At 47.7% G+C, this 24,826-nt stretch overlaps 1 protein-coding gene across 1 annotated transcript in view; it reads left to right on the top strand.

Moving 5' to 3' along the window:
• NSG2 (neuronal vesicle trafficking associated 2) overlaps window positions 1-8,806 on the top strand; it is a 56,929-nt gene extending 48,123 nt beyond the window's left edge. Inside the window, exons 4-5 of the mRNA XM_029942833.1 lie at window positions 5,668-5,778; window positions 8,507-8,806. Of these exons, the coding sequence (XP_029798693.1) occupies window positions 5,668-5,778; window positions 8,507-8,698 (303 nt within the window). The 3' untranslated portion in view covers window positions 8,699-8,806. The remainder of the gene's footprint in view (window positions 1-5,667; window positions 5,779-8,506) is intronic.
• Window positions 8,807-24,826: the final 16,020 nt, after the last annotated feature.

Below are 24,826 nucleotides of genomic sequence, written 5' to 3'. Positions count from 1 at the left end.
GGGATGGAAAAGAACAGACGGCCAAGCTCGGGTAATTCAGTGCTCCATCCTAGATAAACACAACGTGGTTTGGACCAAGTTGTACATCTCTCTGCTTGTATATGTCTGGGGAAGTGTGTGTGTGTGTGTACTCTGCAGTCTTCATTCGATTCAGCATTCCAGCTCAGGAGATGTTTACTGGTGCCCCTCTGTAGGAGTCACAGTGCCAGGTCCAGGGGAGAGGCTGAGATATGCTGGCTGCCAGAGGCATTCCCCGGGACACAGAGGGTTAGGGGTATGAAGAGGTCATGGTGACAGAGTGGGCACCCTCAGAGTGGCCTAAGCAGACCCTGTACAGAGCCGGGCAGGGAAGGGGCAGCAGCGCTGGACCGGAAGGCTGAGGAGCCATTCTCCCTGATGAGGAAGGACACACGGAAGTTCCGGGCAGAGAAGCACAAGTGCAGGAGGCCTCCGTGGGCTGGGCATGGCTGGAGGGGCCCTGTGGAGCTGGGGAGTGGTGGCCGGAGATGGAGGCTGGCCCTGGGAGCTGACACAGAGCAGGGTGTTAGCTGAAAGCACTGGGATGTGTGGAAAGTACCTCTCCTGTCCTGGGCAGGACAAGGGTGGCCTTGGGCTCGAAGCCCTATGGTGCCTCATCTCCGCGTCCTCTCCCTGTGTCCTCTGTCTCAGCTACACTGATCCTTCCATTCCCCTGGGACCCTAGGCTCTCTCTGTGGGTCTGTGGGCTGGTGCCTCGCCCTGGACCAGACCAGAGGTTTCTTAGGTGGAGCTTCTTCTCCCAGCCTGGCCCACCCTGTCTCTGGTACGTGCCGTTCCAGGTCCTGCCCAGGGCTCGTTCCATAATTCTTTCTTGGTGATCTGCTTGCTCAGTGTCTGATCCCATCTCTGCCACCAGCTGTGGCGGCGATGAGAGTATGGCAGCATGTGGCTCCCTGCGGGCCCCTCATCTGTGTGTTTAGTGGGTGCTCGGATGAACACGCGAGGGACGGGCCTGGATGCAGGGCGCTGTGTGTGTTTCCGGTGGTGAGAATGGTATTTCCAAGGAAACCCAGCTCTAGCCTGGATTTTCTTTCTGGTTCCAGGTTGTTACATCGAGAGGGGAAGCCGAGGCCCTGGGGACCTCAGTCAGGCTTTCGCATTCTGAGGTGCTCGCGGGCAGGTGGGAGTTTCTCCCTGGAGTCCTTTCTGAGGATCCCTCTCTGCGCTGGGAGTTTACTGTCGGGACCAAAGCACTAAGGAATTTGCCAGAAAGGGAGAGGCCAGCTGAGGATGGCAGGCTCCCCAGAGTGCTTCTTAGAGATCCCTCCTTGGGGAGCATCTCATCCAGATAGTACAGTGGGAACCTGATCTACTCCCCGTTTCCCTTCCAACAATTAATGGTGCTCAGTTCACAAGAATCCACACCAGCGGGGCGCCTGGGTGGCTCAGTCGGTTAAGCGTCTGGCTTCGGCTCAGGCCATGATCTCACGGTTTGTGGGTTCTAGCCCCCTGTCAGGCTCTGTGCTGACAGCTAGCTCAGAGCCTGGAGCCTGCTTCAGATTCTGTGTCTCCCTCTCTTTCTAACTCTCCCCTGCTCATGCTGTCTCTCTCTCTCTCTCTCTCAAAAATAAATAAAACATTTTAAAAAATTAAAAAAAAAAAAAAGAATCCACACCAGCCCAAATGTCACCCTTCGTCCCCAGAGCCAGCTGGTCCCTTCTTCCCTTTCACCTCACTCTGCTTAGCTCCCAGGAACTTCTCAAAGCATCCACCCCCTCCCACTCTCAATGCCCCAGGCCCAACCTCAGCACTGGGAGCATGGCCTCGTGCATCAGCCTCCCTGACGGCCTCTCTGCCACTAGCACCTGCCAACCTGTCTCCATGTTGCTCCCAGAGACATCTTTCCAGAACACAATTCGTGGCCTGTCACTTCCCTCCTTAAAACCTTCAGGGGCTCCCTGTTACCCTGGAGATAAAGTCCAAACTTTTAGCCTGGCCCTTCCTTATCTGTTCTCTTGCCACATAACCGTTGCACCAGACCTCTGTCTTCCTCACTCGCATCCTCTGGGCCAGCCGTGGTGAACCATGTGATGTTTCCAGAACAGTCTCAGCTTCCTCCATGCTGCAGATATGATGTCTTTGCTCAGAACCTTCTTCCTTCCCCATCCTAGCATTTTTCCCAGAAGTCACTTGCAACGTTGCCTCCTCCAGGAGGTCTTCCCTGATCCGCTCCCTTCCTGCCCCCCACTTCCAGCCTGGTTAGGCCCAGAAGTCCCCTGTGCTGCTCTGCTCTCACTGATGGTGCTACTCATTGTGTGGCATGTGCCCACCCCCATCTGTCCACCTCTCCCTCACCCTGTGGGCTGTGAGGTTTGGAGGGAGGGCTTGTGCTTGACTCACAGCTCTGTGTTCCCTGACCTCCACAGGCTTTTAGGAAATGAGTGTAGAGCCTGATTGGGATTCTCTCTCTGCTCCTCTCTCTCCCTTTCTGCCCCCTGCCCCCCTTCCCTGCTCATGCTCTCTCTCTCTCTCTAAAAAAAAAAACACCCAAAAATCATACAACATGTGGCCATCTGGCATCTTTCCTTTAGCAGGTTTGCAAGGTCCATTGACATTTATAGTACCTCACAGTGCTTCCTTCCTTTTGGTGGACAAATAGTGTTCTGTTGTATGGACAGACCATGTGTTCATTCCTGCAGTATTTGATGGACATTTGGACTGTTTCTGCCTTTGGCTATTGGGAAATCTGGGCATTGAAAATTCTCTACATCAACGCTTCAAACATCTGCTGACCAGGTATTCATAGGTTCTTAACATCAGCTAGTGGTTGTGGCGGTCCCTTTCCTTGTACTAATCAAATACTCTCTTCAGGGTCCCTAAGGGGGTGTAGGCATATTTGGGAGCATCTCTTGCTCCAGGTTCCAGCCTCTGTTGACATCTCCATCTCTCTCCACATCTTACCCAGTGATTCTGGTCTGACCTCTGCACTCTCCCACCCCAGTCTTGGGCGAGAGGCTGGTGAGTGTGCAACAGGCTGCAACTGAAGATTCAATGTGCACACGGAGCGGGTGGACAGCTCACTGCGCCGACCAGAGTTTAGAAGTGAATTGGACATGTCACCATCTAAAAGGACAAGCTACTTTTTCCTCCATCATTTCACCACTCCTGACATTAAATGTGTGGGGTTTCCCCCACACCAAGTAATTCTCTGATTAAGACTCCGTGGACGCCGGCTAGATGTCCTATAATTTAGGTTGAAACTGATGTTCGCTGCTGGAGTTAGCGCAGACCCCCCCAGGTTAGGGGCTCCTTCCCACAAGACTGCCTTGGTTCAGATGCGGGTCCCAGGTCCCAGATTGCATCTCTACTCCTCATCGACTTGCTATTTATTCAATGGGGGCTCCTACAACCTTCTCTTCGGTTTTAATAATTTGCTAGAACGGCTCGCAGAACTCAGGAAAGTGCTTTACTTAGTACTATTGCTTTATTATGAAGGATACAAATGAACAGCCCCCAGAAGAGAGACACAGGGCAAGGTCTGGAAGGCTCTGGAGCACAGGGCATCGGTCTCTGTGTAGCGTGCAGGGTGAGCCACATTCCCTCATATGGATGCGTTCTTGTACAGCAACCTGGACACTCTCTGAATCTCTTCAAGATTTTTATAGAAGTTCTGTTATATATGACTGATAATCATAATTGATGAAATCACTTGCCATCAGTGACTGAACTCAATCTCTCCCCTCCCTATGGGTGAGGGGATGGGGTCACAAGTTCCAATCCACTCATCATTTGGCTGGCTCCCTGGTGACTGACCCCTATCCTTAGGACTTTCCATAAAGTCTCATCATTAACATAAGCTCAGGGACTTGTTATGAATAATAAAAACACTTGTCTCGTCTTTATGGATCTGGGCTATTTCAGGAACTGGGCACAAAACCCAAATATTAGAACAAAGGATGCTTCTAGTACTCCTATCATTTAGGAAATTACAAGGGTTTTAGGAGTTCCATGCCAGGAACTGGGAACAAGACCCAGATAGATATTTTTCTTATATCATCATAGCACACTGTCTTAAAACTTTATATACACGTGCACGGGGTATTTCTCATGGACAGTGTCCTCCCATTGGTTTAGAGGGTCACCTCTCATACTCATCTTCCTCTTTCCTTTTCAAAGGCCCCCATCCAGTATTTAAAGCTGCCAACAAACAACCCTATTCATTTGGAGCAACATAGACTTCCATCTCCTCTGTCCTTTCCAGTTTGGGAAGGAGGTGAGGTGGGAACCCCCTAGGTTGACTTGATTTTTCTCCTGAATCAAAGAAATCTTCTCTCCATAAGAGGAATTCTGCTATATTTCTGGGCCAACTGACTCAAAAGGCCACCAGCTTTTAAAAATAACATGCAAAAATTCTACTTGTAATACTAGGCGCCCAATGCCATGGGGATTACCCTACTACTTTGTACATAGAGAGTGGGACGGGGTCAGCACAAGCCTGAGGGAACTCATAATTAGGTGTTTACTCCTTTCTGATAAACCCTGATGGTGCCTACAGCCTGTTTAGTGTGGTGTTATTTTTTTTTAAATTTTTAATGTCTTTTTATTTATTGTTTGAGAGACAGAGAGAGAGAGAGAGACAGTACAAGCAGGGGAGGGTCAGAGAGATAGGGAGACAGAGAATCTGAAGCAGGCTCCAGGCTCTGAGCTAGCTGTCAGCACAGAGCCCGACATGGGACTTGAACCCACAAACTGTGAGATCATGACCTGAGCTGAAGCCTGACGCTTAACCAACTGAGCCACCCAGTCGCCCCCATTTTTTTAAAGCTTGCTTATAGGTAATGGTTAGGAGTTGGGTTTTCGCTGTGAGTAATTTGGAGACCGTTAGGTGAGCAGAGAAGGGGCATGCTCTGACTTCGATTTGAAAGGACCTCTCAGGGTGCTGTGTGTGACTACTTTGTGGGGGTCGAGGAGGCTGCTCGTGAGGAGCGGCCTTAGAACCAAACATGAGAGGTGACGATGGCTTGCCAGGGCTAAGATGGCTGCGGTAGTAAGCTATTGGGTTACGGATATATTTGAAGGCAAAAATGAAAGGTTCTGCTGTAGATTGGATGCAGAACATGAGAAAAGGAGTCAAGGATGACACCAAGTCCTTTGGCCCGTGTGACTGCAAGGGTGGAGTTGGAGAAAAATGCGGGAGGAGCAGATGTGGGAGGGCGAGGAGCAGGGGTTTGGTTTGGTAATGTGTCTGCGGTGCCCATAGCATGTCCAAGAGGAGGTGAAAGAGGCAGTTGTGTCTGAAATGGGAATTCAGGAGTTGGAGGGTGGGGAGGTGGGAGCACCGGAAGTGACAGGTGGCTTAGTGATCATCACCCCCACCCCCTCACCATTGCGCATGCACACAATTAACAAGAAAAGGAAATGAGAGGGAGAATCACACTTGGGCTGAGAAGGACCTTCAGAAAGTATCTAGCAGAGTGGGAAACTGGGGCCCAAAGTGTCCAGGTGCTTTCCAGGTCACACTGCAAGTCAGTGACGGAGTGAGGCAGAGCCTGTTCCCTGGGGCCCAGGCCCCTGCTCTTTTTGACTCCGCGCATGGCCTTCCAGCTCCGGAACCGGAAGGCTGCATGTGCTGCAGGGGCAGGAGGGCGGGGCTGACGCTGGATGACTCACAGTGTTGTTCTCCTTCAGGTCACTGTTCTCGTCAGCCTGGCCCTCGCTTTCCTCGCCTGCATCGTGTTCCTGGTGGTTTACAAAGCCTTCACCTATGACCACAGCTGCCCAGAGGGCTTTGTCTATAAGGTAAGGGGCTTCTGGTTGGTGGGTGGCCCCAGGGGACTGTCAGCTGCAGTGGGAGGGTCTATCATTATCATCCAAATTCAGGCAACCTCCCTACAGACTCTTTAAAAGGTCATATGTGTCAGGCCAGGAGTTCCACGGAGGACACGGTTCCCTTCCGGCAGGCAGTAGAGTTCTTCTTCCCAGATGGTGCTCTCCAGAGTCAGGAGTCCGGAGGTGCTCCAGGTTTGGGCTGCAGGTGGGCGGTCAGGGAGAGCCCCCCTCCTCTCTCAGAGCTTGAGATAGGTTGGCCCTTCTACAGAAAGCTCTGCCCTGGCACCAGCCTTTCTGGTGTGATGTCGGATTCCCAGGTCCTGGGTTGGCCCGTAGAGATGGAAGCACAGGGAGGGGGTGCTCTTGAGGTGTCCCTGAGTCCTACTGGTGGGTGGGCCCTTTGCCCCGAACCCTGCTGTGACTGTGCTCCTTCCCTTGAAGAACCAAACAAGCTGCATGGCATTGGGGCATCCCCTAGCCCATTGTCTTACCTGCAAAATGGGCTCTGGGAATACCTGCCTCCAGGATTTCTGTGAGGCCTTAAGGAGAGAATTTAGGTGAAACCAGTTAGCAAAGGACCTGTTAGATAATGGGCTCTCAACAAATATTAGTTGCACTGAAGACAGAATCTGCTTTACAATATATTATACAAATATTTATAAATTGCCATTTACCAAGTACCTATTATAGGTCACACCCTTTCTTTTTATTTTCACAAACATTAACTCAATTGAACTGTATACCCATTCTAAGAAATAGGTTTTATTGCCCTCGTTTTACATATGAGGAAACAGGGTAAGAACATTTAGGATAAGCAAGGTTTCCAAATGTCATATTACATTCTTAAATGAGGGGGTCCAACAGGGAACATTCTGCCTCGGAAACACATGAGCCAAGTTTGCATTCCTAGTAGTGAAAAGCTGAGGTTCTGAAAGGTCGGCATCAACTCTCAATAGGGAACAGTCGACTGAACTATGATATATCCACGCAAGGGAATTCTTTGCCACCGTGAGCGAGGAGGGTCTCCATATGTGGGCCTAGAATATCCTCCAGATTGTAATGAAGAGGAGAAGGTGCTGCCTCTGTGTGAGGAAAAGAGGAGGTGAAGGATATTTGCTTGTATTTTCAGAAGGGAATTCTAGAAGGATAATGAAAAAACTAAGAAAAGTGATCATTTGGGGGAAGGGATGGGAGAGGGTACAAAGGACAAGGAAGCGCAGAAAGACTTCCCCGGATATGTCTTGCTTCCGTTTATCCTTGGTGTCTGTAAATGTCTGACAGATTGAAGAAGTAAAGAAGAAAAAGTACGGGCGCCCAGGTGGCTCAGTCGGTTAAGCGTCCAACTTCAGCTCAGGTCATGATCTCAGGGTTCATGAGTTTGAGCCCCGCGTCGGGCTCTGTGCTGACAGCTCAGAGCCTGGAGCCTGCTTCGGATTCTGTGTCTTCCTCTCTCTCTGCCCCTCCCCCACTCATGTTCTGTTTCTCTGTATCAGTAATAAATAAACATTAAAAAAGGAAAAGTAATTTCTTTTTTTAAATTAAAAAAATTTTTTTTAATTTTGAGAGACAGAGAGAGACAGTGCAAGCAGGGGAGATCATGACCTGAGCCGAAGCCGGCCACTTAACCAACTGAGTCACCCAGGCGCCCCAGAAAAAGCAATTTCTAAAATTAAAAAGAAGCTTAACAAAGGATCTAGCTCCAGGTCAAATTTGGAACATAAACGTATCAAGAAAATAAATATTCCAAATGACTACAGAGCACAGAGCATTTCCTGCATGCCCTCACTGGAATATATTCTAAGGACACAGAAAGCTGCAGAAAAATCTTAAAGTTGCTTCAATAGTCTGTTAGTCATAATCTGACTGTTATTTTTTGACCATTCGGTATATATTGTAGATAACGCAAATATACAATTCTATCGATGTTGCTAGGAACCAGAGATTTTGATATAAGAGAAAGGAGTTAGAAGTATAAAATAAAAGACAAGAAATAGCCACAGGTAGGAGCAATTAGTGCGGAGAAGCGATTGGGGGATGGGTGGACCCACCTGACCAAGAGGCCCGGTGGGTCACCCGTGTCCCCTGCAAACGCCACAGTCAGTTAGCAGAGGACCTTGGATTGGTATCAGCATCAGCTTTCTGTCTCTCTTTTTTAAAATCAAGAAATAGTTGACATATAACATTATGTTAGCTTCAGAAATCAACATAATGATTCGATATCTACATATATTTTGAAATGATCACAGTAAGTCTGGTGAATATCTATCACTCTGCAGCTACAAAATTTTCTTTCTTGTGATAAGAATTTTTAAGATCAACTCTCTTAGCAACATTCACATATACAGTAACAATACTGTTACCTAGAGTCACCATTGTCCATGATCTCTCCAGGGCTTCTTTATTTAATCACTGCAAGTTAGTACCTTTTTCCCACCTTCTCCTGCCCCCTACCCCCACCTCTGGCAACCACCCGTCTAGACTGGGCTTTTTTTTTTTCTGGCTTTGAGTAGAAAGAAATCACCATGATGGTGACGATGTTGGAGAAAGCCTGCTGAGGGCCGGGCCCAGGCTCGGTGACATCACCTGCTCTCTGGCCAAGAACCCCGTGTGCCGATGGCCCCCAGATGGGGTGGCCCCAGCGTAGGTTGGGTTGGAAGTGGTCTGCTGAGCTCCCGCTGACTGTCTCTCTCTTCCTCAGCACAAGCGCTGTATCCCGGCCTCCCTGGATGCTTACTACTCATCCCAGGACCCCAACTCCAGAAGCCGCTTCTACACGGTCATCAGCCACTACAGCGTGGCCAAGCAGAGCACTGCTCGGGCCATCGGGCCGTGGCTGTCCGCAGCTGCTGTCATCCATGAGCCCAAGCCGCCCAAGACCCAGGGCCATTAGAGGCCCACCCCCAGCCAGAATGGGGGGTGCAGAGGGGGACACCCCCATTGGCTAAGCCAAGCTCCAGTTACAAGACACCACTGTACTCCTGGGATATGGGGGTGGGGGCGGGGCGGGGTGGGGGTGGGGGGACACTCACCGAAAATATCGTGCACTGGAGTTGTCTGAATCGATATTTCTTTTTGTCTTTTGGTATTGTTGATTCGTCCCCAAGTCAGGATTATGTACAAAGGCATGTTTCGTGTTGATCGTCCCCATGTAAGATATTTTCAAAGCCACTGCTTATTACTTATTAGGAAAATTTAAAAACATGAAAGGAAACAAAATGAACAAAAAAAGGAGTGAGCTGGCTGGATCTGGAAGACGTTGATGGGCAGTGAAGATCACAGACTCTGGGCTCCTAAGCTTAGAAGCTGTGGTTTCAGTGTGGGGTTTGGATGGTACCAAAAACCTAAGTGACACAGGCTGGGGCTAGGTGGTTGGCCTCTGAGCTGCAGGAGAGGAATACGGAAGTTAGGAGCGGCCAGGCTGGAGAGAAGGGCTGATTTCGGCACTGGTAAGCCCAGGATGCACACGGCCCCAAGAGAGGAACGCCCACCAAGTTAGCACAAATTGTTCATATGGGAATCTGAGCTAGGGTTCAGGCTGACCCAGGCAGCCTGGGGATATACCAATACAAGCAAACAATGAGCTGTAGGCAGACGTTCTCTGTCTTTTCCTAGTGTTTCTAGATCTCTAAGAAGGTACTGCCTGTGGTCAAGAGACAGAAGGGGTAGAAAGGGAGAGAGGGGAGTAGAGGCCATGGGAAGAAGGATGGCACAAGACAGGCATGTATCACATTCGGCCAAGCTAGAAGCACAGGCACCACATTTTAAAATTCTTGTCTGTTTGTTGTTTCCCAAAGTGCTAATAACAATTGGAAAAGCTATCAGGGTCGTAACCAGGAGCCTCAGGGGACATCCAGGGAGACTTCAAGATGGGCGTCGCAATGATGCCAAATCATTCCTACAAGAAGCTGAAGAATGTGACCGTCTTTTGCCTACCTGTTGCATAGACAGCCGTTGGACAAACACACAAAGTCCCTAATCTAGTTCTAGAAATGCCTGATGAGGGCAGGCATTGGCCGGGCCTCCTGCTGCCTGGGACCCCATCAGCCTGTGCTGCTCCCACCCAGCTCTCCTGCAAAGGGTTCTGGGAGGCCCACGCTGTGGGAGGTGGCCCCAGGCCTGCAGGGCGGACCTGGCTGGGAGAGTTGGTTATCTGAGATGTAGTAGTTTAATGGACATTCTCTCCTGGCTTGCTAGGTTGCCGAAATCAGTTGGGTAGTAAGACTAGTGTAGCTCAAGCTCTCCTGCCAAACGCTATCATCTGCCGTTCCTCCTCCCACCACATTACCTCCAGTCACCTGTAAATCCACTTGTCATCAAGGCGGAGTAACATTGTCCCTAGCAAAAACCGCTGAGCGCTTTATAATTTTGTGGTGTATTTTTGTCAGTAGGTAGCAGAGGCTGAAGTATTTTTTGGTGTAACTCTTGAACTTTTCTGACAGGAAACAAATAAAGATAGATGTGTCTGAAAATCTTGACCTCCCTTTGCCACTTTCTTTATCTTCTGGCTCAGGGAGCCTGGTGGGGGAGGGAAGATGCTGGGGGCAGGGGGGCTATGGGGGCAGAGTGTCCTGGTAGGCTGGGGCTGGAAATGGGCTTTGTGGGAAAACCCCATCCTCAGGCAGGTGGGCCCTGAAATGATGCTGTGGTCAGAAGCAAGGGCTAAGAGATACACCTGACTCCTTGTCTTGTGGTGAAACGTCCTTCATCCTTTTAGTATCTGCTGAGCAGCCGTGGAGGGCCAGGCTACGCTGGGCACGGGGCAGTCAATGATGAATGATGCAGAGTCACTGCCCTGACATCCAGAGACGGAGGTGGACATGGACACAGAGATGGCAAAAGACGTGTTTGAAGATGCTGTCGACATAATACCATTGGCTGTTCGCCAACAGCTTGAGGAGAAAGGTGATCAGTGATCACTGGGCTGAGGTCCTTTGTATAATTAGCTTCAAGGGTTACTAAAACCAGGACAGGGAGGAGTTATTGACCCCTGTTTTACAGATACAGTGACAGAGGCTTGCTCAGAGGGATGAAGAGGTACCCTAGGGCCAGAGCAGATGAGCTGGGATGCGAACCCAGGTGTGTGTGATTCCTTGCCCCCCAGCCTGCTTTTGTGAGATCTTGAGCAACCCTGTCAAGGTTATATATAGTTCATTCCCACCCACCCACAAAGTCAAGTCACAGTTGTCATAAAAGCAAACTAGCTCATTCTCAGCTGGAGCTCAGTATCAATGGTTAATCTTCAGAATAGCAAACACGTGGGGGCCTGCGTGGTTCAGTTGGTAGAGCATTCAAATCTTGATGTCAGGGCTGTAAGGTGGAGTCCCACACTGGATGTAGAGATTACTTTAAAAAAATAAGATCTTAAGAAAAAAAATAAAAGAATGGCAAGCACATGAATGTCCCTTGCCATGTGCCAGGTACTAAGCATGTCACATAACCTTCCACCGGCTCTATGAGGTAAGCGCTGCCACCATTACTGTCACTGTTGTCGTGTTGACATCCTCACTGCCACTTTGGGATGGAGGAATGGAGGCACGGAGCAGTGCAGGAGCCTGTACAAGGTCATGGTTAGGAAGTGGTCGAGCCATGATTCTGACCCACAGGTACCAGTGTCTTAACCATGCCCCTCGGCAGTAACTGCTCATCCTTGTATGTTGCTTGGCAGTTAATGATTTGCATTCACAGCTCTTCTCAAACTTAGATGGCCAGATAGGTGAGGGAGAGACTGGGATCAACTGGGCAGAGTTGGAGGCTGAGGCTCCAAGCTCATTGCTAACACAGGATTGTGGCCATTCACGCATGCCTGGTGGGGAGGAGAAGGAAGATAGCAGAGCCCCTGCCCCTTGGGGCTGCATAGGCTGCTGAGCCCTGGCATTGGACGACCCTACCCACACCCACAGAGCCCTGGAATTCAGGCTCTGTTGAGGACACGGTGAAGCCAGGGCAGGGATCTGGGCTGGCAACCCACTCATTGAGGCAGGCTGACCATATGGCCAGTGCGTAAACACCCACCATTTTTTTCAATTACACAAAGTCAACTAAAGACTTAATGAACACATGTTCGAACATTCTGTCACAAGTGGATTTGCCACTCCATTGCCTCAAAAAAGCAGCCAGTGCCGTCTTTTCTCTGGAATGAATAGGCTGTGAGCGTGTGACCGGGAAGAAGGGAGAGGATGAGAGACAGGAGACTGAGACAGACACTTCTGGTTTTAAGGGCAATCCTGAGGCTGTGTGCTATTCTTGGCGTCGGCCTAGCTGTCCCGGCAGGAAAAAAGGAGGATACCTACCTCCTCCCACAATACCTAAGGAGGGGGAGATTATTCTAGAAAAGTTTAACCAGAGGGTGTTTGGTCAGGAAAAGCTGCTCCAGGTTTTGGAGGACGGAGATTTGAAGGGCACTGCTAGCTGACGGAGAGTCAGGGGAAGACAGGACATCATGATAAAATCACACCTTGGTTCATAGAATACGCTCCGGTGTGTGGCTTTTGCACACTTTTTAGCCTTCTCACCGACATGGGGAACCACCCCCTTAAGAGGCTCACGGTTGACAGGGAGATAAGACAGAAGGGAAGGTGTATAGAAAAGGTGGAGGGGAAAGCGTGACAGTGTGGGGTCAGCCAGGGGTCCTTGGGGGAACTGGCTTTAGAAATAGACCTTGAAGGACGAGCCACATCTTGATGGTGAGAATTTAGGAGTGTGGACAGAAGTGCAGACAGCACTCCCTGGTAATGGGAACAGCACCACAGAGGAGAGACGGCTCTGAGCTGCTCCTCACAGGTGCTGCTGGGAGGTCTCCTCCTTGCCAGCACTGGATGCAAAGATTAAACACACACGGGAAGCAGTGGCCACTGTTCTGGGGCTCCAGGCCCAGTCTGGGGGGAGGGGGAGGGAGAGGTGTGAAGAGACCAGCGCTGCACCTTGGCGAGAGGCAGAGATAGCGCCAGGATAATCCCTCCTGTCAGTCAGGTTGGGAGATATTTAGGGAAACATACATTTTTCTGCAAAATCGACAGACAACCTGTCAGAACTGCTGTTGATCAATTTATCCTGCTCCCCTCACCCCTACATTGTGGTCTAGTCTGACTGGGGCATTGATTAGAAAAAGGAGGAGGAGGAAGAGAGAAAGAGGAAGAAGAAGAACAAGCAGAAGAAAGAAATCCCTGACAATTTTTCCAAGAAACACACATCACTATCTCTTTAGAAAAAAAATAGAGCTCCTGAACAGTTGCGGGGTGGGGGGGGGGGACTGGTTTCTATGGAAACATCAATGTCGTTCCCCATAGATCAGACTCAAATCTGGCACAACGGGGTGCTTATCTGATTCTGCCCTTTTGTCAGAAATGATGTGTTTCTGAGAACCCAGACCCAGAGTTCATTAGTCAAAGTCGCCCTCAAAGATGGCCACCCCCTCTCCAGACCCTCTCTGCCTCTCTCTCTTCTCCCTTTGTCTTTCTCTGTCTCCGCTTCTCAGTCTCCTTCTAAGGGAAGGAAGTCCGGAGGCTGTGGACTGAATTGCTATAATTTATATTTCAATTCAAGGTCCCTGGGGAGTGGTGTGTTGGGTGTGGGTGGGCATGTGGCAGAGGGCAAATGGAGTCGCTGGGAGGGGCGCAGTCTCTCCGTGCTGCCCTTCCTGAATCTGTGGTCTTTCTCCCTCTCAGCTTCATCCTCCTCTCTTTAAAATGGAGACAATCAGGGCACCTGAGCGGCTCAGTTGGTTAAGCATCCGACTTCGGCTCAGGTCATGATCTCACAGTTCATGGGTTTGAGCCCCGTGTTGGGCTTTGTGCTGACAGCTCAGAGCCTGGAGCCTGCTACTGATTCTGTGTCTCCCTCTCTCTCTCTGATCTTCCCCTGCTCACTATCCATGTCTCTCTCTCTCTCTCTCAAAACTAAATGAATGTTAAGAATTAAAAATAAATAAATAAAATGGAGACAATCATGGTACCTACTTTATTTTGCCAAAACCCAATGAAACATGAAAAGATTTACCTAATAAAAATAAAAATAAAGTCCAGTGAAAAGATTTACTTATGAAGGGCATTCAACAAATTATAACTACTTCATCTGGAATAACTTCCTCACTCAGCCTCAGTGGGAAGGATTGCACAGAGGAAATCTGCTGTTTCCAGAGCACCACATTGGGGGTGGATGATAGTGATCTTATTCCTGGCGATGTTATCCTTGATCTTCAAGTTTAGGGTATTTATTTGCCAGGTTTTCTCCATTGTGATGTTACTATTTTTACCTTTACTTATTAAAAATTTGAGAATATGCAAATACCCTTTATCACCTTAAACTTGCACAAACTATTTTTAGTCTTTATTAGTAGATCCTGCCTGCAGCAATTACTACTGGAGGGTTCTAATAGTCATTTTCTATTTCCCTCATTTCTTCTACATTTATAAATTGGAATTCTTGTAAGGAAGGGCTGTCTCTTATCCTCATTGATTTGCTTATTCAATCATTTTTATATTATTATGGACTCAGATATTTATGTATACTTTGGGTTATAGTCAAATACTATCATTATTTATTTTATTGCTCAAATTGTTTCAGCTTTTGTCATTGGGAGTGCTTTCAGGTTAGCTCTTGTGTTCTTTTAATACCTTTCTTTGTTTTTTTCTTTGCACTTCCTTATTTTCTGGCATCACGATGTTCCAAGCCCATCTTGTGTTTTCCCTTTCGCAGATCTGGAATCAACCATGTTTCCAAGGAACCTTGGTTCCCTTTTGGAGGAATGGTATTTAGAAACCAAGACCTGGGTGTTGTGTGTGCTTATTGCTAGAGGGGTGTCATTGTTTCCAGACCCTCTCAGTGGGCAGAGTTCAGAAAGTATAAATGTATAGTAAATCATGTGTACACCTCTCTCTGTCTCTTGTTGTCTATCTATCAACTACCATTTGTCCATATAGAAAAATCAAACACACATGAATTTATATTGATAACTCAGTTTCTAATGTAGAACCGAAGGGTTCATTCTAGCATCCCCTTTGCTTGCTTGCTATCTCTGATGGTGGAAAATATGACTTCATTATCTACCATGTATTTACTTATTTATTTCTCCTAGTATACAGATAAATTCATTTTAGATACATGCGTTTTTCAACATCTAGAATTTCTAACATCACTAGAGAGTTTTTGAATCATTAACTTTGTGTTTTAGAGTATATCACTTTCCGGGGCACCTGGGTGGCTCAGTCAGTTGAGTGTCCAACTTCAGCTCAGGTCATGATTTACAGCTTGTGAGTTTGAGCCTGAGTTGGGCTCTGTGCTGACAGCCCAGAGCCTGGAGCCTGCTTCTGATTCTGTGTCTCCCTCTCTCTCTGCCCCTCCCCTGTTCCCTCTCTCTCTCTCAAAAATAAATAAACACTAAAAAATTTAAAAAAAAAACATATCACTTTCCTTTGTGTTTTACTATAAAGATTCACAGATAGAGCCATTTGTTTCTGAACATTAACACTTTTGGAGGCCAATGCGTTCTGTTCAATTTAAGCTCAATTTCCCAGGGCCTCACCGCTGAGAGTAATGATGAGATCTTATTAACAACAATTGCTTAACTGTTATCAGAACATGCCTCTATCCGCTATGGAGGATTCCAACTCCTCATAAGGATCTTCCTCCCTGGCCCAGGAGGAGTCTCGCATGTGCTTGAGAACAGATGTGAAGCTGCTGGGTTCTACTGGTCTGCTGAGCTCCATGGATGCCCCAGATGTTCTTAGACACTGATGGTCAATGCCACAGATACCTTCGCGTCCACGTGGTCTTGTTTCCTTAGGCTCTGGTGAAGTAAGGGAAGACAGTGTTCTCTTTCCTTTGAATTTCGCTCTATTACTAGGGGTTCCATGCAGGACTGCCTGTGCCTCTAGAGCCCTATAGCATTTTAACCAAAACAGCTTTCTTTATTCTTTTATTGTACCCTCAGCATTCCTACCTTCTCTGTGCCCCACATGAGAACACTGTGTGAATCCAGGGGAATTACTCTGAAAGACAAATGGGAGTAACATGCTTGGGTGGGAGGTAGATGACCACCACCTTAACTGCTCCTGTCTGTACCTATGGCAGACTGTGACTCACTTGCATCTCTCTTTCTTGCTGGCCCTATTGCAGCCAAGGAATCTTTCCTTATACCAGTTTTCTATACTTCCTCTACTGCTCAATTGATGTTGTTGGGGACAGAGATTTCTGGCTCTCTAAAACGTCCCCTGACCCCATTCCAGAGCATGGAGTTATCCCCAAGAGGACCTTGACTGATGAGGAATCGTTTCCCAGGCTCCCTTGTTTCCAAGCCCTACAAACTAGTTTTCACCACTCCAGTATGAGTGAAAGTGATGTGTGCCACTTCTAGGTTGGTACGCTGAAGCAGGGGATGGGGCTTCTCCACTTTCTTCCCTCCCACCCCCTCCACTCTGCAACATCTTGAAGCCAAGGGCTCTCAGGCCTTGGGGTAATGGAAGGAGCCTGGATTCCTGAATCTCCATGTGGAAGAGAGACATCTGCCTGCACTGGGTTATTACATGAATTTAAAACAACTTTTATGGTGTTAAATGGAATTTTAGGCTTTCTTATGAAAATAATTGTCCATACCAATATGCAAATGAAATCCATTGTCCATCTGGACACCATATCTTGTGTAGGGTTGATCGTAACAGTAGTTAGGCCTTACACAGGGCTGGGCTCATGACCAGCTCCATGAGCTTTCAGGTGAGCAGTCTCCAGAGAACTCCTCAGCCTCCAAGCTCTCTCACCCATCAGGCACATTCTAGTTCATGCTTCAGGACGCCGTTAAGGGACTGCTTGTTCTGTGAATTCTTCCCATCTCTCCCAAAGTGGCTTGAATCCTCCCCTATAACACAGAAGTGCACAATCTATTTTTATGATCAAATGACTTATCTGCAAACTCCTGGGAATATGATTAAATCAATGGATGAAGAAAGTCTCTGTGTCAGTAGCTCCTAAATGTCCGTCTCCAATCCAGATCTTCTCCCTGAGAATCACACTCATGTACACCTCTTCCTGTTGACCATCTCTAACTGAATACGTCTCCTGCACCTCAAACTCAACATGATCCTTAAAACCTTCGTCATATTTTACACAAAAACACTTCATTTTTTATGTCCCATAAACTGAATGATAAATTCATCAATTACTTAGTTTTCTAGACTGGAAACTGAGGTGTCTTATTAAATATTCCCCTAAATAAACCAACATTTGGTCAGCTGCTAAGTTCTGCCCATTCCACTTTCAAAGTATGACTCAAGTATACCCCTTTCTGTTAGAACTTGAGTTCATGTCCTCCTCACCTCTTATCTGATGGCCTCACTGTCTCCCTCCACTTCCCTCAAGGGTTTGCATTGACTGTGTCATACACTTGTCTCCAGTCTCTTATTGGCTCTTCCTGGCCCTCAGGATTAAATCCAGCCTCCTTACCTTGACATCAAAAGCTAATTGCAGTCCTCACTTTGACTCCTCCTCCCCTCTCATGTCTTCTGTGGATGATCCTCTCCTCCTACCCACACTCATTCCCACCAAACTGGCCCTTCACTACCCACAGCCCCAAATGCCCTTTCAGCTGTGATAATGTTTTGGTTTCATTTTTTCCCCTTTCTCCATCCCCCTCACCATGCCTGATTGAAACAGGCAATTGTCTTTGTGCTCATTGTGTGGGAAAGGGGTATAGCAGGGAGTAAAACAGAATGTGCCTTCCTGACCTTCTTGCTTTTGTTTCTAAAATCTGTACCACATAGGGGAGATAATTCCTGCATACAGATGAAGTGTCTTGAAGAAACATGGAGAAAGATTTGCCTTGTTCCAGAAAAAAAGGATGTACTGAGCTAAAGGGAGCAGGAGATGGAAGGGACAGTTCTGCGGGTCATGGAGAGGAAGATGCCCTGCATGCTGCTCACCCCCACCAAGGGGTGACCCCCCAGCAAGGGGCACCATGGCCCCAGAGAGGAATGGCTACTTTGGCATGTCCAGGAGGATGGATGGGCCTCCAAAGACTGTAGACAGCCATCTGTAGCTCAGAAGCTGACGGAAAGAGGCTATGGAGACACGCACACTTTTGTCTAAGAGAGGTCTAAGGTTCCAGAACCAAATTCCTCAAAGGGCTGAAGTTATATCTCTTGTTAGTCTAGCGGACTGGGGGCTCTGATAGGAATTTAACTGAGATTTGGGGACAAAAAAGAGAGAGAGAGGTCTTGCCCACTTGAATTTGCAGAGTGAAGTTCACACTCTGTTTTTGAAAAACTTTTAAAATGTTTATTGGTTTATTTTGAAAGCCAACAAGCAGGGAAGGGGCAGAGAGATTGGGGGAAAGAGAGAGAGAGAGAGAGGGAGAGGGAGAGAGAGAGAGAGAGAGAGAGAGAGAGAGAGAGAATCCCAAGCAAACCCCACACTGCCAGCACAGAGGCCAATGTGGGGCTCGAACCCACGAACCACAAGATCATGACTTGAGCCAAAACCAAGAGTCAAATGCTTAACCACCTGAGCCACCCAGGTGCCCCAAGGTTCACACTCTTTCTGCCCTTTTCACCATTTCCATTTCTTTATTGTTTATGTGCTCACTTTGCAGCAGGCTTTCTCTGAGTTAGCCCCTCCCTCTGGGTCCTCACAGCATCTCGTCTATCCCTCTAGGGTATGACTTATTGTATAATTGTTGATTCACTCAGTAGAATATGTGATAGGTGTTATTGTTATTTCAGTTTACAGATGAAGAAATAGAGGCTCAGAGACGTGAAGTGTGGGGTTTGAAACTGCCCTGCGGCCCCAGCTCCTGGATTTGGACCTTTGAACCCTTGTGTGCTGTCATTTGTGCCCTCCCTCGCCATCCGCCATCCTCCATTTTTCTCATAGCCCTCTGCCAGATGGTCCTCATCTCCTGCAAGGCAGAGAGCACCCCCTGACTGTCTGTGGGGCTGAGCTTTTCCTCTTGCAGCTTTTTAAATTTTTTATACTTATTTATTTTTTAAATAGACTTCATGCCAAGCCCAGAACCCAATATGGGGTTTGACCTCACGACTGTGAGATCAAGACCTTAGGTGAGATCAAGAGTCATGTGCTTAACGGACTGAGCCACGCAGGCATCCCTCCCCCTCTGCAGCTTGAAACAAACACCTTTGATTAGGAGGATGTATCTCTCCATGTTGGCAATTTATTCCCTTCTATGCAAATTGTCCAACTAATTAATAAAGAAAAAACAACACAATTCAGACCAGTGAGCTCTCCAAAGAGAAAATAAAGGAGCTGTGAGCAAATTAGTGGCATCTAAATAGTCCCGGGCTTGAGTCTGAATCCCAGGTCCACTGACTCTTTCTGCCCTTGGGACCTCGGACAGGTCACATCACCAGTCTGAGCCTCACTTTCCTCATCTGTGAAGTGAGGGTGCTAATCCCTACTTCCCGGGGCTGCTGGGAAGGTCATTTATGAAAGTGTCCAAACGTTTGGGAAACTCCAAGATGCTATGGCCCGAGACAGACAGGAAGGAATCATTCTTTACATTGAATTGCAGAAAACCATGGCAGGGTCCTGGCACTCCCTTAAAGACTCTAGAGTATACGGTCACACGCCAGAAACTCAGGGAGCTGTGACCTACTCAGGTCGCATAGACTCTGTTGAGGTGGAAGTGTGTCCACCAGAAAGGTATGGTGAAATCTCAGCCCCTGGCACCTCAGACTGCGTTATTAGGAAATAGGGTCCATACAGAGGTAATCAAGTTAAAGTGAGGTCATTGAAGTGAGCCCTAATCCAGTGTGACTGGTGTCCTTCTGAAAAGAGGGAAATTTAGACACAGAAATGAGGGCGCAGGGCAAACTCCTGGCAAAGGCAGAAGAACGGAATCATGTGTCTGGAAACCAGAGGTGCGAGCAAAGCAGAAGCCCAGGAGAGGCATGGAACACCTTCAGGAGACAATGACCTCATCTGCTCCTTGACCTTAAACTTCTAGCTCAGAGCTGTGAGACCCATTTCTGTGCTTTTCAGCCCCTCGGTCTGCGGATGGTGTCAACAGCAGCCCTAGCCAACTCCTTTAGCCCCGGAGGCTGTGCTGTTTTTCTAAGCTGCAGCCAACATTGTGTGGTTGTTCTAATTAATGAATACAGGTTTGAGTAAATCTACCTGATTCAGTGTCAGCCCCATGGGCCACGTGCCAGGTCTCTGCCAGGAACTGGGAAGCCAGAGACTACTCAAGTGCACACCCCACCTTCAAGGTGATAGTGATGGACACCAAACACCTATGGCTCCAACATGATTCCCTTCATTCTTATAAATTTCCCACAGCCACTGGGGCAGTGCCCATGCCTGGACCAGCTGCTGAGGACTCACTGATGGGAGACCCCGGGTCTCCACCACGGGCTCTGGTGCCAGGGGCTTCACAGCGTGGTGATGGAGAGAACCAGCCTCAGGTCCTAACAGCCTTCCCGTGCTGACAGGCACAGCCACAGCCTCCAGCCCCAAGCTGGCCGGAAGAAAGAAAATAGGAACCAAACTTCATTTGGGCTAGATGAGCTGGAAACAAACTCTAGTGCACATATTTGCCGTTAGTTCTCCAACGCCTTTTCAATCAGGAGCTAGATAAAATAGCATCAGCAATTTGGGCTTGGAATCAGCAAAGGTACTTGGCATCTAATTGGGTTTGGAAAGAAGCACAGAGGAAAAGCTTTTAAAGTCGTTATTGTGTTTTCTGCCCCGTGAGAGGTAGTGCTTTTAATGAGTTGTTCTTTGACCCCTTTGCTCAGGAGTCCAGGGTGAAGCCTGGTGGGGCTCGGCTCAGGCCAGCCCTAGGCCGGGCCCGTTCTCCGAAATTCCCCAGCGCCGCCGGCTGGCTGCTTTTGCTGGGGGAGAGCAGGCCCTCCTAGGGAAGATGGCCAGGGCATTGGGACTCAGCATTTGCCATTGGCTTGGGCTTTGGCTTGTAGCACCTTCCAGTAGCTCTGGGAAGAAAACCTCTTTCAACTGAGGTCTGGAAATGATGTTTGGCCGAGGGGTGGGCCCTGTGAGGCTGCTCTCCGTGATAGGTCTGTCTTTCATCCCACCTTATTAGCTTTCCTGTGGCTGATTGAATCTTTTGCAAATGCATTTCTTTTTCCCAAAGCAAAGGGACAGTTTTGTTACTTTTTCTCCCCCTATGACCATGAAGTAGGGAGAAGTCAATTCACCAGATTTCCTTCTAATAAGTACGCTGTATTTCTTTGGAAGAAACACTTGAGAAGGCAAGTTGGATGGATGCAAGGTGATGTCCCAAGAGACAGGACTTCAAAATATTTTACTCCAAGTCCCCCCGAAACAGTAATAATTTAAAAAGCTTTGTTTTCCCTTGTACATTTTTAGGTTGATATGTAAATCACAAGTTTAAATAGTTGTAAAAGATGCAGCTTGCTATTTATTGTATGCTAAGTGTATGCTTTAAATATATTTCCTTTGGAACCTCGAAGCTGCACATTTAAGCTTTTGCACTTTTGAAAACCCGTCTGCCGCCTTGTCGAAATGGCAAGGCCATGTATCAGAAACGACCAGCCAAATGAAACTATCAGGAAACATCTGACTTCACTACTTCTTTAAAACGCTTGACCTTGACACTGTCTCCCTTCTGAACTCCAGTTCTAAGTGGGACAAACAGACACACAGATAAGGCAGATAGGGAGATATATAGATGGAAATAGATCAGTAGACAGTTGAATAAAGGCAGAGGGATCCCGTAAGGAATTTGCTCCAGTGTTGTTCACTGAAGGTCTTTGCTTTGCTAAGGGACTGTCCCCTGGGGCTCTTCCTTCTCAAATCTCTTCCTTTATTTGAGTCTGGCAACCGTGGCTCCCTGTGGCAAAGCATTACAGTACAAATCACAGGATGGAGGGGAAGCAAGCCCTTCCTCTATTAGGTGCAGGACAGGGTTCATAAGAGGGGAAGTGAGATAGGAGAATGAAGACCCTAGAAGCTGGCGGGAGCCCATTTTACAAGCATGGGCGTTGGCACAAGCTGATGGCTTGGCAACCGATTCCCTAAAGCACATCCAAACCTTTGTGTACTCCCAGAGCTCTGCTCCCCGAGCTGGGAGATTCCCAGATAGTATAAGGAGAAAAAGGGATTGGTTACAATTTGCTAACAGGTTCAGGGACACATTGAGAGGGCTGGAGACCCCAACTTCTGGCTTAGCTCTCTGGACAGCACTCAAAACCATGTTGCAGGGGGTCCCTGATTAGGAGGCCAAATGCCAGGGATTCCATTCACTGCAATGGCTGTAGGGCAGGGAAGGAACGAAGAAACAGCACTGAAATCTCCTTGCTCAGCCCATAGTATTCCCCGCTGGTATGAAATAGGTCAGACATTTTCAGAGTTAGGAAAATGATGGTTAAACTATTCCACATTTGTCAGTCTTTTTTTCTTCCAAGAAATTACTGTCTAAATAAGAATGGAGCCCTCTCTCTCTGAGCTCCATCTTGTGTCCTAGTCATAGTTTCGGGTTATTAGGAACATACATGGAGATCAAGACTAGGCTGTGTTATAAATTTTTTTTAAAGAGAGATTTTTTGTGATTTTTGAAAGGTACTCATCCAGCCTCTGTCACTCTGCCCCAGAAAATTGCAAAGTCCTCCCAGTCAATTATCTACTTGGTGTGGGCTCATTTTCTTTTCCCAGTCCATCTTCCTCAGAGGCCACGAGAGTGGTCTCCCTTTTTCAGAATCTTAAGACACTGTTGGTGGGTATATAGAATGATATAACTACTTTGTTTATGGATTTTTTTTTTTTTACTGAAACTAAACATAGCCCTACTGTGTGGTCAGCAAAGTCACTCTTAAATATGAAGGCGCGTGTCTACATAAAGACTCCTATAAGATTCTCCATCACAGCATTTTTCACTATGGCCGAAACACAGGAAAGAGCCCAGATGTGCATCAGTGGGAGACTGGATGAAGGGATCGTATGTCTCCACATGATGGAAGACTACTAGGAAACCAAAGGATCGAACACTGGCCTGTCCAATAACAGGGATGAATCTCAGAAGGATTATAGTGAGTGAAAGTAGCTTGCCTCCAAGAGTACAGACTCTATGGGGCACCTGGGTGGTTCAGTCACTTGAGCGTCCCACTCCAGATTTTGGCTCATGTCATGATCTCACCGTTTGCAAGTTCGAGCACTGTCAGCTCAGAGGCTGCTTGGGATTCTCTCTCTTTGCCCCTCCCCGACTTACATGTGCACTCTCTCTCTATCAAAAAAAAAAAAGAGTACAGACTATAAGATTCATTTACATAAATTTTTCAACAGCCCAAACTAATCTGGAATGATAGAAATTAAGGCAGTGGCTGCCTCCGAGGGTGGATGGGTAGGAAGGCTGACTGGGAAGGAGCACAACGAAAGGTTCTCGGGGTGACGTAAATGTTCTGTCTTGACAGTTGTTTGCATTTCACAAGGGTATCATTTGTCAAAACCCATCGACATGTACTTTTAAGACTGGTGCCTTTCACCATATGAAATTTTACCTTACCATAAAAGAGAACTGTAAATAGATATTGAACACTGGTTAATGATATGCATGCTGAAATGTTTAGGAGGAAATGTACTTTGAAATGCATAAAAAATAAGCTGGAATAATGACTGGATGGAGGGGATGAAGAGTAGAGAGATATGTGATTAAGGAAATGCAGCAAAGTGCTAGTTGCGTCTAAGTGGCGGGCGTGTGACTGCTGATGGCACGGCTCCTTTAAGGCAGGCCTGTTGTTTTATATACCCAGGGCTCAGCACCATGCCTGTGATGAGCTGCTCATTGGGCATTTTGCTCATTGAGCCACCCCCACAATCTTATGAGGCATGCATCACCCGAGATGAGAAAACAAAGATTCATGGGTCAAGCCATAGAGTTGGTTAGAGGTAAGCTTGGGTTGTAGCCCAGGGCTCCACCTCTGGCACCCACATTCTAATCATCTCACCAAGCCCACTCTTTTAGAGTTCAGTAGCTGTTTTAAGTTCTGCAGAAGAAAGCCGGAAAAATCAAAAAGCATTTCCCCTTCTCTAGCTATGGGCCATGAGGCTGGCTGATGTTGGGATGGTACACTTTGTTCCCTCGCACAGTGTCTGCTCTTTCTCTCCTGAACATTTTGATTCTGAGACAATGACTCTACGGAGGGGACACTGTATCCCCCGCAGGTTCATGGGCTTAAGTCCTAATGCTTAGAATCTCAGGATGTGACCCAATTTGGAAATAGGGTCTTTACAAACGACCAAGTTACACTGAGGTCATTAAGGTGGGCTCTACTCCAGTAGGACAGGTTTCCCAATAAAAGGGGGGAAATGTGGACACGGAGATAGACACGCCCATAGGGAGAATGCCATGTCATCATGAAACAGATATCAGAAAGATTCACCTACAGGTCTAAGAGTGGCTGAAGGTTACCAGCAAACCACCCAGAAGCCAGGAGAGAGGCATGGAATATGTTCTTCTTCAGAGTCCACAGATAGAACTGATCCTGCCCTGACCTCAGACTTCTGGCCTCCAGAACTGATCCTGCCCTGACCTCAGACTTCTGGCCTCCAGAACCAGACAGTACATTCCTGTTGTCTAAGCCACCCATTCTGTGGTATTTTGTTACAGCAGCCTTGGCAAACTCATACCTCATTCAAGGAATTCTTACTCCCAGGCCGTTTTATTCTATGACTGGTTTTAAGAAACATCTCACACACACGCTCCAGTGTGTAAGATTCTATGTTTAGCTGAGTTCTTAGAGATGATATGGCTTAGAAATATGCTCCCAGGGGGGTGCCTGGGTGGCTCAGTCGGGTAAGTGTCCAACTTCAGCTCAGGTCCTGATCTCACAGTTCTCATGCGGGTTTGAGCTCCGCATCCAGCTCTGTGCTGACACCTCAGAGCCTGGAGCCTGCTTCAGATTCCTAGTGTCCGTCTCTCTCTGCCCCTCCGCCACACATGCTCCTCCCCTGCTCATGCTCTATTGCTCTCTCTCTCTAAAAAAAAATAATAATAAACATAAAAAATAAAAGAAAACACAGAACTCAGGATATAGGGCAA

Source organism: Suricata suricatta, chromosome 6 (assembly GCF_006229205.1).
Source record: "Suricata suricatta isolate VVHF042 chromosome 6, meerkat_22Aug2017_6uvM2_HiC, whole genome shotgun sequence".
Taxonomy (NCBI): Eukaryota; Metazoa; Chordata; class Mammalia; order Carnivora; family Herpestidae; genus Suricata; species Suricata suricatta.
This window is presented reverse-complemented; position numbering and strand designations above follow the sequence as displayed.